This window comes from Perca fluviatilis, chromosome 2, assembly GCF_010015445.1.
Source record: "Perca fluviatilis chromosome 2, GENO_Pfluv_1.0, whole genome shotgun sequence".
In the NCBI taxonomy this organism is placed as follows: domain Eukaryota; kingdom Metazoa; phylum Chordata; class Actinopteri; order Perciformes; family Percidae; genus Perca; species Perca fluviatilis.
Window position 1 is genome coordinate 37239459 of NC_053113.1, and position 17911 is coordinate 37257369.

At 39.4% G+C, this 17911-nt stretch overlaps 2 protein-coding genes across 2 annotated transcripts; both read left to right on the forward strand.

Moving 5' to 3' along the window:
• Positions 1-1095: 1095 nt before the first annotated feature.
• Positions 1096-9126, forward strand: rskra (ribosomal protein S6 kinase related a). The gene is made up of 12 exons (XM_039821948.1): positions 1096-1206; positions 2163-2405; positions 2496-2579; positions 2659-2727; positions 3342-3411; positions 5797-5904; positions 6662-6702; positions 6783-6810; positions 7145-7234; positions 7510-7598; positions 7688-7798; positions 7895-9126. Exons 1-12 carry the CDS (start codon positions 1177-1179, stop codon positions 8192-8194), a joined length of 1263 nt encoding a protein of 420 aa, XP_039677882.1. The 5' UTR covers positions 1096-1176; the 3' UTR covers positions 8195-9126.
• A 2018-nt stretch (positions 9127-11144) lies between these two features.
• Positions 11145-14937, forward strand: aldoca (aldolase C, fructose-bisphosphate, a). Its single transcript, XM_039779561.1, has 9 exons — positions 11145-11198; positions 11901-12039; positions 12214-12425; positions 12603-12657; positions 12752-12912; positions 12995-13078; positions 13214-13388; positions 13497-13696; positions 14178-14937. Exons 2-9 carry the CDS (start codon positions 11928-11930, stop codon positions 14268-14270), a joined length of 1092 nt encoding a protein of 363 aa, XP_039635495.1. The 5' UTR covers positions 11145-11198; positions 11901-11927; the 3' UTR covers positions 14271-14937.
• The last annotated feature ends 2974 nt before the right edge of the window (positions 14938-17911 follow it).

The window sequence follows — 17911 nt, forward strand, 5'->3', positions numbered from 1 at the left end:
GTGGTGGTGTAATGGTGTGGGGGATGTTTTCTTGGCACACTTTAGGCCCCTTAGTACCAATTGGGCATCGTTTAAATGCCACAGCTTACCTGAGCATTGTTTCTGACCATGTCCATCCCTTTATGACCACCATGTACTCATCCTCTGATGGCTACTTCCAGCAGGATAATGCACCATGTCACAAAGCTCCAATCATTTCAAATTGGTTTCTTGAACATGACAATGAGCCACTGTACTAAAAGGGCCCCCACAGTCACCAGATCTCAACCCAATAGAACATCTTTGGGATGTGGTAGAACGGGAGCTTCGTGACCTGGACGTGTATCCCACAAATCTCCATCAACTTCAAGATGCTATCCTATCAATATGAGCCAACATTTCTAGAGAATACTTCCAGCACCTTGTTGAATCAATGCCATGAAGAATTAAGGCAGTTCTGAAGGCGAAAGGGGGTCAAACACGGCATTAGTAGGGTGTTGCTAATAATCCTTTAGGTGAGTGTATATCTCTGGTACTATTAACTATACCTCTGTTGATTTTTATCCAAAGGTGAGTTTTTCCTTTTTTCACTGGTGAGATATAATTTTTTTATTGTGCTTTATGCCAAATGAATGTTCCCCCTGAATCTCTTCCATTTTTAAATTTTTTTTTTTTTTTTTACAGAAGGTACAGAAAATTTAATGTAATTATTAGGACAATTAGATAGTAAATATGAATGGTTCCATGTTTCATGTAGAATGATGATATCTAAATTATTTACACCTTTTACAAATTCAGGATCTGTAGTTTTATCCCCAAAAGTTGTGGATTACAAACCCTGGATATTCCAACTACTAATTGAGAATGACATTTGTCTAGATACAGGATCTGTGTTTCACATAGAAATATACAATAAAAAAAAAAAATTCTTGTCTCAGGGTGCGGACCTCAGCCTGTAGAGTCTGCAGCTGGTTGCTCTGGGTGGTGGAGTGTTGGCTGAGATCCTCCATCACTCTGCGCAGGGCTAACCTCAGGGATTGGTTGTCTCTCTCTCTCTCTCTCTCTCTCTCTACTCCCTACTCCCACCCAAAAACACACCAACACGTGGCTCAGAGGCTGGCTGGATGGCCAAGCGAGGAAGAGCTCAATTTGTTGTTTCTCATACTCATTTTTGTGTGAAATCCTTTTGGTTTCTTTATGGGCAGCGACATCAGTAAACGCAGTAAGGTGAGTCAGTCAGAGTCTGTCTGATTGGATGTATTTACATGCTGATATATCATGGATATCGTTGATGAGTAGATGTCAGCTAATAAGTAATAGCTATAACAAATAGTAACGATAGGTTACAAAGATGTTTGCAGCAGTGACACAATATTGATCTTGTGCATTGGATGTTTTTCTGAAGCATTTTTAGAAAATGTACATACAGTTAGGTCTCTTTCTTTAAAAGGTAGGGAGTGAGATATAAATAAATCCATGTTGCACAGATTGTGTATAATCCAAGATGATACAAACTGCCTGGGCCGGAGAGTCATGTCCACTGCATCGAAGTAAAGTCTTGTCAAAAAGGGACTGGCCTTCCTTTCGATGCACGCTTTGATTTTGTGCAGCGTTGATTGAAATGGCTGCAGCTGGTTATCAGCTTCAGGTATCATAATCATTGGAAAATGTGTTTATTATTGTCTTTTTACAGTGAAAAACGTAATTTCCTACACAGTTTCTTAGACTGAATGAAGCTGCTGCAGATTTTATTTCTATTTATGTATGAAGGTATGCAGTATATTATGCAAAGTCTTGTTTTTGTTATAATGTCTTTGTACAGAACTGCAGACAAGTAGCTACAGCCTGAAAATTAATTATAGAGTTGGTGACTATGGAATTGATGATTTAAAATAATATTTGCATGCATGTAGCCTGTTAAAATGTTCTGCATTAAAAAGCTTTATTAAGCCCAAAAGTTCATCAGCAAAATGTGCTTTTAGTATCAAAAGAAAACATAGACATAATGAAAAAAAATAAAACTTTAGCTCTGAAATTAATTTAGTAAAACAAAGAAATGGGTGTTTCCCTCTAAAATGTATTGGAGTATATAAAGTGGCATACAATCAAACTTAATGAATGTATTAACTTAATTACATTCCACCCCTCATGCCATTATAAAGCATTATTGTTTTATTGTCTAGAGGGAGGGAGCAGCAGCTCAGCGTCGACTCAGTCATGGGTTCCTCTCAGACATGGGGGGCTCCATCACACACAGACTGGGACACTCAGTGGTGTATTCTGGGCCTGTGGGAAAGGAGAGCAGAGCGCCCGTCCCCACACTACTGCTGCCTCCAGAGGACACAGAGACGACTCATCCAGCTTCCATCTCTGTCTTTCTGCCTGAGTTCCCACAGCGTGGACTTCCTGGACGAGACCACTTCCAGGTACCCCAAAACATGAAGGTTCAGCATAATTTAAAAAATGTAAAATAAAGCAAAGTAGTGGAAACATTGAGATTATATCTGTGCTCACAGATCCTGGGCTTCATAGCCAAAGGCTCATATGGACCCATCCTGAAAGTGAAGGACATTACCAAAGAGAAGACCTATGCTGTTAAGGTAATAATTAGTACTATAGCAGCAAGAAGAACAACATAAAATACTTTTTTTGTGTACTCATTATTTCATTGTTGCACAGGTTCTACCAAAGTCCGACATCTTGAAGCATGGAGTGCTGGAGCAGTCAAAAGAAGAAGTCATCATTCAGGTATCACCGTGTAAAACTGTCAGCTGTGGAAGTACTGTTACTTTACTGTTCTTATGCTTATGTTAGCGCTGCAACCATTAGTCGACTGAAATAACTATTTAGTTTTTTGATTTATATTTTGATTTATCATTTCAATAAAGATTTGTTGCTTGTTCTTATCATAGCCTATGGTTGTAAATTAATGTTTTTGGTTCAAACAAGCAATCTAAGGACACAGCTTTCCTGATGGCTGTTTTTTCAGAACTGTTTGGCATTTCGACTAATAAATAAACCAACGAATCAAGAAAATAATTAGCAGGTTAAACTATGATGCAAAGAATTATGAGTTGCAGACCTACTTACATACTTAAGTAAAAGTTACATTACTCAACAGTCGAAATCTAAATAAAACATTTAAAAATGGCTCAAAGTACGAGCTAGATGAAAGTGATGTCCCGACTTGCAGTTATGATCAAAGAACAAAGAGGTAAATGTTTGAATGATGTCTGAATGATTCAGTATTTTTCTGTCCTCACTCTTTTAGACGTATATCATTTGGATTATAGGAAGTTCCCTGTCCACCTCTCAGTGTTAGATTCACTCTCGCTCTGTGTGTGTCGACTGTTGCATTGCAGCGGCAGATCAAACACCCATTCATCCACAATCTGCAGGACTGCTGGCAGACACAGCGCCATCTCTTCATTAGTGAGTTAATAGCATAAGTATAAACGCTGGCACAGTTCAACCCCTCTTCCCTTGAACTATCCTTTTCTTCTTTAAGTTTCTGAGGTCTTTCTGGTCCCATAGTAACATAAAGTAGTCTGGATAAATCTCAATGCTGATATGGAAGAGGTGCACTGCCATCTAATGAGAGTGCTGGGTAAAGCTCAGATTCTGCACTGCCTGCATGACTTTCCAGTGTTTACCAACCATGATCATACATTGATATCTATCCATTTAAAGTGGATTACAGTTTTTTCCAATTGCTAAAACACAATTTTGTAAACTAGGCTGGTTTTTATCAAAATACTTAACACAATTCACACCCAAACTGCGAAATACCTCATATATCCTGTACAATGAAGCACTGCAACCAAAACGACATATAGCATTATCAAAATCAAACTTTTGCACCAAATGGCACACACCTCATTCATATTACCAGATGTTTGTCTAACCAACTACACACTGCTGGGCATCATGAAAAGCACTCTCATCTTTAGTATGCTTTACTATAATACTAAAATAGTTCAAATTCAGAAATATTTGCAGATACACACACACGCTGTTGAAACAAAAATCTGCTCTCAAGTCAGACAGTTTTCCAGCTGATTCCAGCAGCCTTCAGGCTGAACAGGAAGTGACAGAAACACTGTGGTCCGATTCCGATTTACTAAAATGTTATCAGACCCATATATGTCTCCAGTTGTTTTCATAAAGACAGAGTAGCTGTCAAAATGCTCTACATGTGATCTGGTGCTGATTTTAATTAACAACACACTGTAGATGATCCATAATCTGAACAGATTTAGTCTCTCTGACTTTTTAAACATAACTATCAGCCACACAGCATGTGTTCTGTAAAGAATAAGCTTTTAAATCAGACAAATCACAGTTAAAATCCCTCCAATTCAAAATCAATAAAAAGTTTATATAAAACGTCATCATGTTGAGTCGATTCTGAACCAATCAGCTGTTAGGTCAGCTGAGAGGCCGGCGTTTCCCAGCATGCCCTGGGTCCGCCTGGGTCTTGCACAATGGGAGTAAGCTTCGCTTCAGAACTCAAACCTCCTATGGCGCCATTTTGATGCTACAACAATAACACCTCCAGTTAGCATTCCATTGACTGCCATTCATTTTGACGTCACTTTGACAGCGAATAACTTTACATCTGAAGCGTTTAAAGACTCTATTTGTCCATTATTTAATTCTAAAGAAACACGACAATGTATAAAAGGCTCCATTACCTTGTACCTCACGTTATGGCTCCGTAGCAGACGTTTTTATAAAAATAGGCTTACGATTACTTACACAGTAGAGGAATTACCGTATAGTACAGGAGAAGCTCACAGGCAGTTTGCACTTATTAGCTGTTTAAGTTTAATTACTAATGTTAACTAGCATTTTAGTGATCAATAATTAGCCTGTGCCTATGTTATCTCCTTACATATACCTACGCTCTCCGTCTCTGTAAGATTGGGAATGATTGAGATTTCTCTTGGCACAGCTACCAGAAGACTTACAACTTTCAGACACGTTGCTCACGTCACATCTACGTCTTCAAGCTCAGTTGGAGGCTGCTCAGTAACGCTCAGCCAGCACCGGAAAAGTGACTTCTAATATCCTTCACTGGTCTCCGTCCAGAGACACGGGATCTGGTGCTCCATTCTTATATATGTCTATGGTCTTGCAGTCGGTGGAGAGCAACTGCGGCGCCTGGCTCTAAAAACCGCGGCTGCCTTGATCTCGTGAGATTATCATTGGCCACGTGTGCATGACGTCAGAACAAGTCGGGATTAAGTCGGACACAAATCTAAGCGGCATGCATTGGGCGGCGATCGCCGGTGATTGATTCTGCGCAGACCTGGCTCATCTCGAATGAGCCTAATGATTGAGGTGTTTGGCCAGGTGGGACATATAATGGCCAATCAGCTCATGTAGTGTCATTTTGAATGGCCAACATATGACTTTATGTCAGATTGTTATGTCTTATGCAGAGAACTGTGTCCAGTGCATTTAAAAAGTGCCATTTTGAATTGCAAAATGTGTGTAAAGCAGAAAATGTGTTTAGACTTTTGGAGACTTGAGAAGAGGTTTTGCTCTCTGTGTGTCAGTTTAAATAGTTGTGCTGTGCATGTCATTTTAGTGTGTTAGCAATTGAAAAAAACTGTAAATGATGGAACTCAGCTAACAGGATACTAACAAGACAGGTGTGTGTGTGATGAGCAAATCTTTTTATTTTTTGGCTTTCCTCATTTCTGATATTTTATTTAAGAGGATATTGGCCTGCATTACCTCAGTAAATGCTTTCAAAGACATAAGAAATGTGAGTGTGTGTGTGTCTGTGTGTGTGTGTGTTGTCCTCTGCAGTGTGTGACTACTGCAGCACTGGAGACTTGTACACTTACTGGTTACTGAAGGGCCGGTTTGGGGAGGATGTGGTTCGGCTTTTTGCTGCAGAGCTGGGCAGTGCGCTGGGTTAGTATTGTCATTTATATTAAGAACATATTTACATGCTTTAATGTTCAAAAACACATTATTTTTCTCATACTGTCTGTCTGAATTTACCTGTATTCATCCTGGGTCTCTGAAACGTTCCATTTAGCGCCTGTCTCTTTAAGCCCCCCTCCCGAAAAACCGCAGTCTGCTCTGATTGGTCAGCGTTTTCTGGGATTTCTGCATCTGCACTCTTGGCGTTTCTGCAGTCATTGCAACCGGGGAATGACTGTAACGGCACTGTAGCAGCACTTTCTGTTGGCCGCCGACGGACTCACTTGTGTCCAAGCGGCGCGCCTGGCATGAATGGGACACGCGTCACGCGATAACCCTAGTCATCATGTGATATGAAGGTCTAGGTCGTTTTTTCTAGCTAATTATTATTGTTAAATATTCTTCTTAAACTGACCACTTGTGGTTCATCGTCAACAAAATAATATAAAAAAAATATGGACAAAGAAAGGGCACTTTGGCCTTGAGGGCAAAAGGGGCAGGTGCTCAAGCACAAAGTCCTGACGGCTTGTTCAAATGCACAGTTTCTTGATATTGTAACCGTATTTAAACCAAAACCTGCTTTATAATCAAAAATGTATGATCAGAAAAGCTCACTTTTACAATATGGGCCCTTTGAGAGTTGATCATGTTGACCTTTAGCATTGACATGTGTTGAGACACTGTGTTAAAAAGAGAATTTAAACATGGACATTTTCCTTCTCTGTCTTTTGTTTGTTATTTCTAGGATTTCTGCATGACTTAGGGATCATACATAGAGATGTAAAGGTATGATGTTTGATATGTACTGTACGTATTCATATATATGTGTATTTATGTTTTATGATAATAATTGTACTCTTTTTCAGATGGATAACATTCTTTTAAGTGATCAAGGTAATGCTTGTCTATATTTTTGACCTCTGGCTTGTAAAAACAATAATTTTGGTCATTAGATTAAATTGGTTAACTTTATTAATCTTCAAAGGAGGATCTGCCAAAGCAATAATAAGATCAACACACAAACTACCACACATCTCAATAGGACATTGGTGTAACTCATAAGCCCGCCACTAAATAAAAAAATACAATACAAATAAATACAATTGATCACTTAATGAGAAAAACTCTGACCATAAGCGAACATTCAAGAGTCTTCATTCTAAATCATCGAGTTTATAAACAGTATGTAGTCCTACATCAGTTTCAGCGTGTGTTTTCAATGATTCAGGCCACCTTCGTCTGTCTGATTTTGGACTCTCGCGGCGGCTGAAACGAGGAGGAAGGGCATTTACCATATGTGGGACCATCCAATACATGGGTGAGATTTTGGTTTCATATTCTCACCTGGAGAGTGTCATTTGTGACCTGTTGAGCTACATTTTGTATGCTTCATATTCCAACATTGGAGCCCCACCTGCGTTTCGCTCCCATTGGTTAACCCAGGTATGAATGGGATGCACCTGTGATGCAATTTGTATGTTTTTTTTTTGCTCCACTGTGCTGCATTTTATGTCTTTGTGATTCTACCATTTCATTCTCTGAGTTATGATGGTTCAGTATCTTGAAGTTTGTTTTCCCGTTCTGTCTGAACAGCTCCTGAAGTTTTAAGTGGGGGTCCGTACAACCACGCTGCGGACTGGTGGTCTTTTGGCATTATGTTGTTCTCACTGGTGACAGGAGAGGTGATGGCACATAAACCTAATATTTTAATAGCTCAATTATTGGTCACTGGGGTTTGTGCACACATGTCTAAGCATCTTTCCTTTTGCAGTTTCCAGTACCTGCAGAGCCGGACCACAGCACCATGTTGAACACGGTCACAGAGTTTCCTTATGTCCTACCTGAGACCTTCAGCTCTGCTCTGATCTTACTGCTCACCGAGGTGTGTAAATGTGATTCTCCCCTCTTTGATGTAAACTCTCCCTCTGATAGAAATATTATCATATGTATCTGTTTCAATTCCTCTTAATCGATGCAGCTTTTGTGCAAGAACCCACTGAACCGGCTTCGTAACCTGGAGTGTTTCAAGATGCAGGCCTTCTTTCGTGGCACTTCATTCGACTCTCTCATCCTTCAAAAGATGCCTGTTAAAGTCATCCTGGAGCTCAGGACTCATCCTGATTGGACATCCAAAGCAACGAGAGGCCTTTCATTGGACTACTTTGCTAACTTTGACTGCGATAAAATCCTTCATTCTCCGACATCTCCCACTGAACTGTCTCCTACGTTGGCCAACATGGACCTGAGCCCAGCTACAGAGCAAGCTTGTAAAGCATAAGACTGGACTATGTTTCTGAGAAGAAGTTGACTGGAAATGAGAAACTCTGCAAATAATGAATATTTCTCTGATACACATCACAACGTCTTAGACTTTGCTTTTATATTTTTATAGTGTGGGAAAGTTGTCTTTTCCTCTGAATTAACCATATTTACAGATGTGTAACCTGCTGTGTTCCTGCAGCCAACTGGCTTATTATTTCAACCACGTTCTGCTCCATTTTTATTGCTGTCAGTATATAATAAAGCAAAGTTGAAGGGTACCTTTTAAATGATTATCATTATTTGTTGTTTATTTATCGATAAATGGACAGTAATATTCTGGCAGCAGCTTGGCCTGTAAACTACTGGTAATTCACAGTAAGCATACTGTTTTTAAATGTTAAGGTATTTTACTGTAACTACACGTAGACATTTCTTACCGTATTATTCAAATTTACAGTAATATACTGGCTGCAGTGTAATTCCCGCCTTTTCCTTTATTTTCCCAAGATGCATTGGTATTAACAGTAAATACCTGTAATCAGTAACATTCGCAGATAGTGCTGTAATATTATTATTTTCTCCCAGAATGCATGGCCATTTACAGTATGATCCTGTATGAGGTTAAGTAAGATACTGTGAGATTTTAGCTGTACATTTACGTCACAGCTTTACAGTGTGTCAGATCATTTCAAGAGGTTTATCCTTACATTTTGAAATGAAACTTTTGTAAGCAAACATTTTGCACTCTTTGGTACAGTTATGATCTATGAGCTACTCTCACATGCACTTGTATTAATTGTTTGAATATTACCTTATCACCAAAAGCAGTCATTACAAATGCTGAAATACTATTTATGTGCATCTTCATTAAGAGTAGTCATTAAATCCTGTGTGAAGTGTGAATTGTGTTTTACTGTTTAAATGGTGAAAATAAAACTTATATTATTATTTCTCTTGTACTGCAACGTTCTTTAAATACTACACATACCTTAAAGTGCTTATTTGAACACCGACAATTTCATGACACTTGTTGCACTAGAGTTTTTCCCCGTTATAGGTGATTTGTTTCGGGGTAGTTTTTCCTTATCCAAATGGAGGGTCAAAGGACAAAGAGTATCAAATGCTGCACAGACTGTAAACATTTTTTGTGTGATATTGGGCTATATTAATCAAATAGACCTGTCGAGATTGTGTAATACAGTCGAAAGCTCCAGAACAACTATTGATTGGACCTTGTGGTGATTGTTTGCTCAAGAATGAGCATTCAATCTCAAGGGCAGTTGCAAATTAGATATAGAAGTTTGGAGTGCACTGAAACTGTGCAATAATGCAGCTTGCATGACAACTTTTCGGCTAAAATAAAATAAATGAATAATAATTAACATTAAGGGCCTTCTTTTTTTTTTTTAACAACCTTCATCAATCGTACTTATAAAGAATAATGAGCTCCTGTCAATGGTCTATTTGAAATGTTTCTGCAGGTTCAGTGACACCAGTGTGAAATAAATAAATTGTTGTATGCTGTTTCACACTAAAACATACAACAAATGTCTTATTCTAAACCAGTTTTTTGTGTGAATGTTGTACCTGGATACATTATGGCCAACTTTCAGCCTCGGTCGACCTATTTAGAGGAGCGCTCACAAACCCATCGAGGACAAGCTTAATAGGACAGAAAATTGAGGACTAGATAAAGTATCATCATTAAATGTTTTTAATTAGGTAAAAAAGAAAAAAGCTGAGAGCCCCGGCGGGGGCAGCCACGTATAATTGCTGTACTTCTTGAAGTCACGTATCTATTTAAACCTGCATCTTTCTGAAAGGGAGTGCACCGACTCCTCCTCCCACTGCCTCCTGACATTGGATTTCCTCTCAGGCCCTTGTCTTAGACAGGTCCACGATGTCTGTGTAGTGGCAGGCAGTCCAGTGACCCATATCTAGTTTTAGAGGCACACTGACCCACAATGGTGAAGAGAGGAGTCCCCTGAAATGCAGGCGAGCCGTTGCACTGAGTCTGACCGAATAGTAACATTATATGACAGAACACATGAGTTTCCTGAACGGAGCGTATCATGTAACGATGCAGCTCAACATAATTCAACAATCAATTTCAATTTGAAACATATATATGATCCTGTTTAGCTTGCAGAAATGTAATTGCATCATTTAATGTCTCTTTATTAACATGTTAAAACAAACATTGTCTCACACTGTATATAAAATAACCAGCTTCTATATTTATATGTGTGAACAGATGCAACCAAAAGTAGAAAAAAAACATATCTGTCTTCAAAATGGAAATGATTTAGCTGACCTCATTTTGGTCTAATTTGGGCCATTTCACCATGTTCATTTACATTGACTGGAACCTGAAAATGATTTCTATTTCTGAAGCCATTCCATCACATTCTTTACAGTTTAAAGCTCACGGAAACGAACCCACCATGTGCATGAATTGCTCTGAGACTGAAACACCCCTGAGAATTGGAGGATGAAGACCAAATTATCAAGAGACTTGAAACCTTCCTCTGGGCACGTTGTTACTAATTAAAATAAAAATAGCACGCCATGGGGTATGGTTCAACGCTTAAATTAGGTTGCTATAGGCATAGAGGGTGCTGACAGAATACATGATTTCACAAAGTTGACACAGTTAAAACACTACAGCATGTATGCAAAACTTACATTTGTAAAATACTTGTGGACATCCAATTTACACCAACACAGCAAGTTTAGAAGAGTTACATTGAGATTGAGTGACTGAAGAAATGCTAAGGTGGCCATAACAGCATGAAAAACAAGCATCTGCAAGACAAAAAAACAACTGTCTTTATTTAAATAGAACAATGATTCATCAAAAACCTTCTAATTTATGTGGGGCAGATGTGGGTGTACAAGCGCCGCCCAGGGGTGTCGGCTTATGAGGTGTGACATACTTCTGGGTACAAACTAAAGCTGACTGAGAGTCTCCAGTCAGTGTTCATCACATCAGTGGACAAGACATATTGGATTTCTGTCAGGTAAGAACTTCAACTGCTCATCTCTTTTTTTTAACTTTCGGGTTATTTCACTGACTTCAGTGGGCAAATCTATATGCACCTGTATCAAATATGAATTGTCGAATGTATTAATTGTCATTAATATCAGCAGCGTTTAGCAAGTTGATGTAAATAGAACTGCACTGAGGGCAATTAGAAGTATTTGGACTTCATATTTGATCTTATTTAAGTTTACTGAAAACTGAAGTGTTTTTACTTGCAGCAACTCTAAAACTTCACTTGATCTTTTACACCATAAAAATGTCTCTGTTTTTATCAGTTTCCTACCTCGTTAGTCTGCTTCTTGTGCTACTCTGACATGTGAGTTTCACCTCTAAGGATCAATTAAAAAAAAATAAACCTTATCTTAATAATTATGGTATTTGTTCAGTTATGAGTGGTTTAATTCATATGACCTACAATCATAGGGTGTACTCAATCTTTTCTTTCCACTATCAAATAATCGTGCACTCAAAGTTGTATGGCTGGCTTGAATATCCAGACACTTGATGGTTTTCTTTTTTTTAGAACTGCATCTACAGAAGCTGAGCAGGTTCAGCCCTCATGACCCAATGAAGGCATTTTCTGTCTTAACAAACTTCATAGATGGATCATTTCTGTCTTTTTATGGTTGTTAATGTGAAGAAGAAAAAAATACAATCATGAGGTTGCATCTTCTACCAGAGGTTGTAGGACAATCAGGCACTCGGGATGACGCACCAGTCCCCCACACTCTCCGAGGCGCAGAAGAGGGAGCTACATGAGACTGCTCTACGCATAGTTTCTCCAGGGAAGGGCATCCTGGCTGCAGACGAGTCTGTCGGTCTGTAGCACCCTTCCTTTACTGCAAACTGTAGACAACACGTATGCCATTGATGTTACACTGAGATAATCACACTCAACAGTCAGTCCTGTCACTGATAAACACCATCCAGTTCATAGAGTGCATAGTATGGTTATTAACATCTCATTTGCACAACACATATGTTCATTTCAGGCAGCATGGCTAAGCGGCTGGCTCAGGTCGGGGTGGAGAACACAGAGGAGAACCGCAGACAGTACCGGCAGATTCTCTTTAGTGCAGACGATCGCATCAACGGCTGCATTGGAGGGGTCATCTTCTTCCATGAGACGCTGTATCAGCACACTGATAACGGCGTAGCCTTTGTCAAGATGATCAGGGACAGGGGCATCATGGTCGGCATCAAGGTGCGGCAGTTTAGTTCCAAATAACATAAATGTGGAGCATCAAATCGTACCAACCCGTGTGGTATTAGGTGGATTTTCGGATCAAACGTGTATTATTATGGCAATGCATTCTGCGCTGATTATTAGTTGTTTCTGAGAATTTGACACGATTGTCACTTCACTGTTCCTTATTCCTAGGTTGACAAGGGTGTCGTCCCCCTGGCAGGAACTTGTGGAGAAACCACCACACAGGGTCAGACACAAACATCTCCGACATCACTCACATTCACAAAAAGGAACGCATATTACAAGATAAACTACCAATAATTTTTTTACCTTTTCCACAGGTCTGGATGGATTGTCGGAGCGCTGTGCGCAGTATAAAAAGGATGGAGCTGTCTTTGCAAAGTGGCGCTGTGTGCTTAAAATCAGTGACACCAATCCATCTAAACTGGCTATAACAGAAAATGCAAATGTTCTTGCACGCTACTCCAGTATCTGCCAGCAGGTCAGAACCTCATAATATAACCATGGCTATACATGTATGTTATGCATCTGTTTTGTTCTGATAATCTTTTCCCTTCGGTCAGCATGGCATCGTGCCCGTTATAGAGCCGGAGATTCTGCCTGATGGAGATCATGACCTGAAACGCAGCCAGTACATCACTGAGAAGGTGGGTTTCTTTTTTTCTTACATACAGCATGTGCATGGGTGTGTAACATTGTTACTACAAGAGTAAGAAGTGAGATGGAGAGGAAGGGAAGTACCTGTCTGCTGTCTCTTTGGTGAAACTATCTGTGTGTTGCAGGTACTGACTGCAGTGTACAAGGCCATGTCGGACCACCATGTGTACCTGGAAGGTACTATCCTCAAACCCAACATGGTTACCTCTGGACACAGCTGCCCCACCAAGTACAGCCCAGAGGAGGTTGCTATGGCAACTGTCACCGCCTTGCGCCGCACTGTCCCACCAGCTGTCACAGGTAACCCAGAGCGCGGTCCTGTCTGGAGAGGATTTTATTTTACGCAAATATGTTTGACGTTTGCAGCAGCAAAATGAAAGTAAAATGATATTCTTTTGTCCACCACAGGAGTGGCTTTTCTCTCAGGCGGTCAGAGTGAAGAAGAGGCCTCTGTCAACCTCAATGCCATCAACAACTGCCCTCTGGCCAAACCCTGGATCCTAACGTTCTCCTTCGGCCGAGCCCTGCAGGCGTCTGCACTCAGAGCCTGGAGAGGACATAAAGAGAATGAGAAAGCCGCCACTGAGCAGTTCATCAAGAGAGCAGAGGTACGTCTACCTCTTGATACTTTACTTTACTACTAGGGTTGGTATTCACCAGAGGCCCCCCGATACGATATTAACACGATAATGTGTCACAATAATATTATTGCGATATTCTGCGATATGTTGTTGATATTTCTTGCTTTGGATAAAAGCGTCAGCTAAATGATGAATGAATGAATGACCTTTTTTTTCAACTTGGAATTATTACTTGAAAAACTTTGTCAACATGTTTTATCTAAATAGATATATTTCTCTGTTTGTTCACCTCATTACAATTTCATTGCTGCAAAATGGGAAACTGAAAAAGCAATAGATTTAATTATTCTAGTACCTAAAAAGTTAAATTCTCATGTGCAATTTTTATAATAAAAGGTTGATACTTGTCTGTGTATCGATACAGTAGTGCCACAGAAAATATTGCGATAATACTATGCTGAATTAATTTCTCCCCCTACCCGTACTACTAACCAGTGTTTGTTTCCAGGTGAACAGTCTGGCATGTCAGGGGAAGTACCCTGGAGGAGAGAACTACGGCGAGGCTGGCCAGCGCAGCTATGGTTCCTGTCATGCATACTGAGTACATGGGAAAGCCATGTTTCAATTAGCAGTGTATTTTCTTCCATTACCATAAAAAGGAGGAATTATAATGTAGATAATTAGGTAATTTCAGAATTCTGACACTCATGATGATGTTACATGAAATCAAATTCCTGCCTTGACAAATGAGGACAATCAGAACATGGGCTTGGGTATTTATAAAGCATGTATTGAATAAAAGATGTTTTGCTTTACTATTGTGATGGATGTACAGTTTAATCTTGTGACAGTGCCATAAGTTAAGCATTTACTACTTAGTATCACAAATAACTGGCCATGTGCTTTAAGTAAATTGAATTTAGGCTGCAGAGCAATGGTGTTAGTTTGTTTCCAAAATAGTAAAAATGACTGAATTTCTGACATATAATTCCCCTTCTTGTTACGTGGAAATATCTTCAGGTTGTGAAAAGCTTCTCTGTGTAGGTGGGTATGTGTACTTTAGTTTTGTTAGTAACCAGAATTAGCTTCAAGCTAATTTGCCTCTGCAGTCCCTGGGTAGAAAGCACAATCAGCATTGCAGTAACTTGGAACACAATGTGATGTTGTGTGTGTGTGTGTGTGTTGTCATTCTGAATAGTATTCTCTAATAGTCTGATAAACATAGTTCAAATGTAAGCATTCAAGCAATAAAACAGTGTTCAGGTTCAGTCTGGTGTGGACATTTTGCTTGATGTTAATCAAAGATTATGTGATGTCTTCGTCCTGACAGGAGGAAGAAACTAACTACACACAGTTAGGGAAACTCACCGTAGGTTCTTGCTTCTTTTCAATTCAATTCAATTCAATTTTATTTATAGTATCAAATCATAACAGAGTTATCTTGAGACACTTTACAGATAGAGTAGGTCTAGACCACACTCTATAAATTCCAAAACCCCAACAATTACAGTAATTCCCTCAAGAGCAGGGACGGACTGGGGCTAATAAACAGATCTGGACTTTCTCCCAAATAGGCCCATCATCCGGCTATTCACCCGTAGCTGTGCGCGATAGACACTAGCCAGGATGTCCTGATACTATGCCACAATACTCTATTTGCCTATAAGACAAGGTATTCACAGCAAGTAACAACTCAAAACCAATGATGAGAATTGGGGTTGTGTTTATTAATGAAGCCTCAGCCTTCAAATTAAACTAAAAATGTAAATGCCATTACATCTGCATTGAAAATAAAATACAAATAAAGAAATGTCACTGGCTACAGAAACCCCAAATTACACAAACTTGTAATTATAAAACAGTACAGAGTATTCCTGACAACACTTTCTGAGATACTTGCTGTACCTAAACAGAGATATTCTGTAGGCCTATACCCAAACTACACAGTGTTAGTTACTTTATACTATAACTATTCAAATATAAATGTATATAACGTGTTGCTTTGTGTTAAAGAATTAGCATTGAATCACCTATTTAATATTTTCTCAATGACATATTACACTTTTGATTCATATTAAGGCTGTGAAATGATGAAAATGACTAGGCCCTATCAATGTTGTCTGTGAAGCTTTCACAAACAACCACCAGGTCTTTGCTAGTTCCACAATAGTAAACACATATATGAAAGACAAGGAAAAACTGCACTCTGATGGAAGACAGACAGAAAGAGCAAGCTAGGATTTTTTGGTTAAACTTTTGGTTAAATTTGGTGAATTATTTAGCCCCCTTCCCTGTTTGTTATCACGTTTAAGGTGGTACCAATGCATTCCTGAGGTTTTCCCGTTTAATTTAATACCATAGTCTTCACCTAGCAGCAAAACTGAGCTCACTACAACCTCTCATATACAACCAAGTGAAATCAAGTGAAAATGATTAATTTCTAACGCGTTTAATGTTTTAAATTAACCTAACAGAAATTATTAAATACGTTAAGTGTTACAGCACTAAATGGCACGATCATTTTCATAATCATGATGCACACTCATGTTGAGCTGACTATGCAATTCGCTAAGATAGGGATAAAGGCAGCATATAATAATATTAAGTATTAGTTTCCTGCTACTGGCACTTACCAGTATTGCTGATGTGAAATTAACTCACGTCTAATGATGTAGGCCAACTCTTCATCTTCAGTTTTATTTTTACACGCAGCATATAAGTGATTGTATTTGCGCCCCCTGCTGTTGGCTGTTAATATCGCTTTAATAGACTTTTTTTTTGTGCCGATGGCCGTCGGTTGGACGGCCGTTCTGGACTTTTCCAGAACGCATAGATTGTCAGTCCGTCCCTGCTCAAGAGCAAGCATTAGCAGTGGCTGTTGTGACAGTGGCGAGGAAAAACTCCCTTTCAGGAAGAAGCCTCGGCAGACCCAGACTCTTGGTAGGCGGCAGAGATGGCAAAAGTACTCACTTCCCGTACTTAAGTAGAAGTACAGATACTTGTGTTAAAAAATACTCTGGTAAAAGTAGAAGTACTGATTTAACTTCTTTACTTAAGTAAAAGTAACAAAGTACAGGCTTTGAAATGTACTTAAAGTATAAAAGTAAAAGTAGCCTTGCGAATGACAACCACTTTCTATGCAAAGCTACCTGGACCACACACGTTACTAGAGTGCAAGATGAGAAACTTCAGTGGACATAAAAACCAGGCTCTTTATATGCCATTGTCTACATTTTAAATGGATGTCTGCCAAACATCACATATATGATTATTGTGACAGAGACTGGGACTCCAGCTTAATAAGATTCTGACTGAGTAGCAAGATATGAATTCAACTGTGATTCTGTGAGAATTCACAGATCCAGTTTCTCTTTTTTAATCGTCCCCTTAACATTTAAAGGAATCTACATGCATGTGTGTGTGCTCAAATATAGAAAGAAAATAAAGGATACAATATGAATTACTAAACATAGATTAATTAAGAAGTTCCCCATACTTTTAGAGTTACACAGCACATTGGCCAGGAGTCATACTTGATGCCTCCTAGCCTATCTCAAACATCTCTCTCAGATAAGGCCAGGGATGATTGGGAATGTCTTGCTGCTTGTCTGCCTAATCTCTGGGATCTCTGTTTTCTTCATTTTCAATCATGTCGCCGTCCATACTACTAGTGCTAACGTTACCACCATCATGCTGCAATTATTTACCGCAAATGAATGCAGAATGCGGCCGAATCTGTCGAGTCGTCTTGTAGTGGTGCGTTACATGCAACGTAGCCTACAGTATATTCCCATCCAATTAGATTGAACTCGGTATTGATCACGTGAAAAATTATAACGGTAACTCCAGTGAAATTATTTGAAATTTGCTAGTGAGAACTAGATTAGGACCGTATTTAAAGCTGATGCTGGTTTCCAACTGCCCCCCACCCCCAGGTGTGTCTGTAAAACACGGACAACTTCTCTCTTTTGATGCTTGGGAATGACGTGTGTGTGGCAACGCGGAAACCTAGCTAACAGGTGAAGAACACAAACAACTAAATCACTAGCTAACCTACTTTAACTGTGCAGGAACTATAGACCAATACAACAACAGGCTTACATGAACTGACAACAGAAGTTATACGACTCACAGTTCTCAAGGACGCACACACACCATCTCAACTGATCATCCTCCGGACAGCAGTCTCTCTTTCTTTTTTCTCACTTTTTTTCTGTGTGGCGCGCACGCCGGGCCGCGTGT

Bases quoted from the DNA above. Each gene is read 5' to 3' on its own strand.
- aldoca (XM_039779561.1), top strand. From the start codon at position 11,928: ATGACGCACCAGTCCCCCACACTCTCCGAGGCGCAGAAGAGGGAGCTA. The intron at 12,040-12,213 runs GTCTGTAGCACC...TGTTCATTTCAG, and splicing joins GGCTGCAGACGAGTCTGTCG to GCAGCATGGCTAAGCGGCTG. The intron at 12,426-12,602 runs GTGCGGCAGTTT...CCTTATTCCTAG, and splicing joins GCATCATGGTCGGCATCAAG to GTTGACAAGGGTGTCGTCCC.
- rskra (XM_039821948.1), top strand. From the start codon at position 1,177: ATGGGCAGCGACATCAGTAAACGCAGTAAG. The intron at 1,207-2,162 runs GTGAGTCAGTCA...TTTATTGTCTAG, and splicing joins ACATCAGTAAACGCAGTAAG to AGGGAGGGAGCAGCAGCTCA. The intron at 2,580-2,658 runs GTAATAATTAGT...ATTGTTGCACAG, and splicing joins AGAAGACCTATGCTGTTAAG to GTTCTACCAAAGTCCGACAT.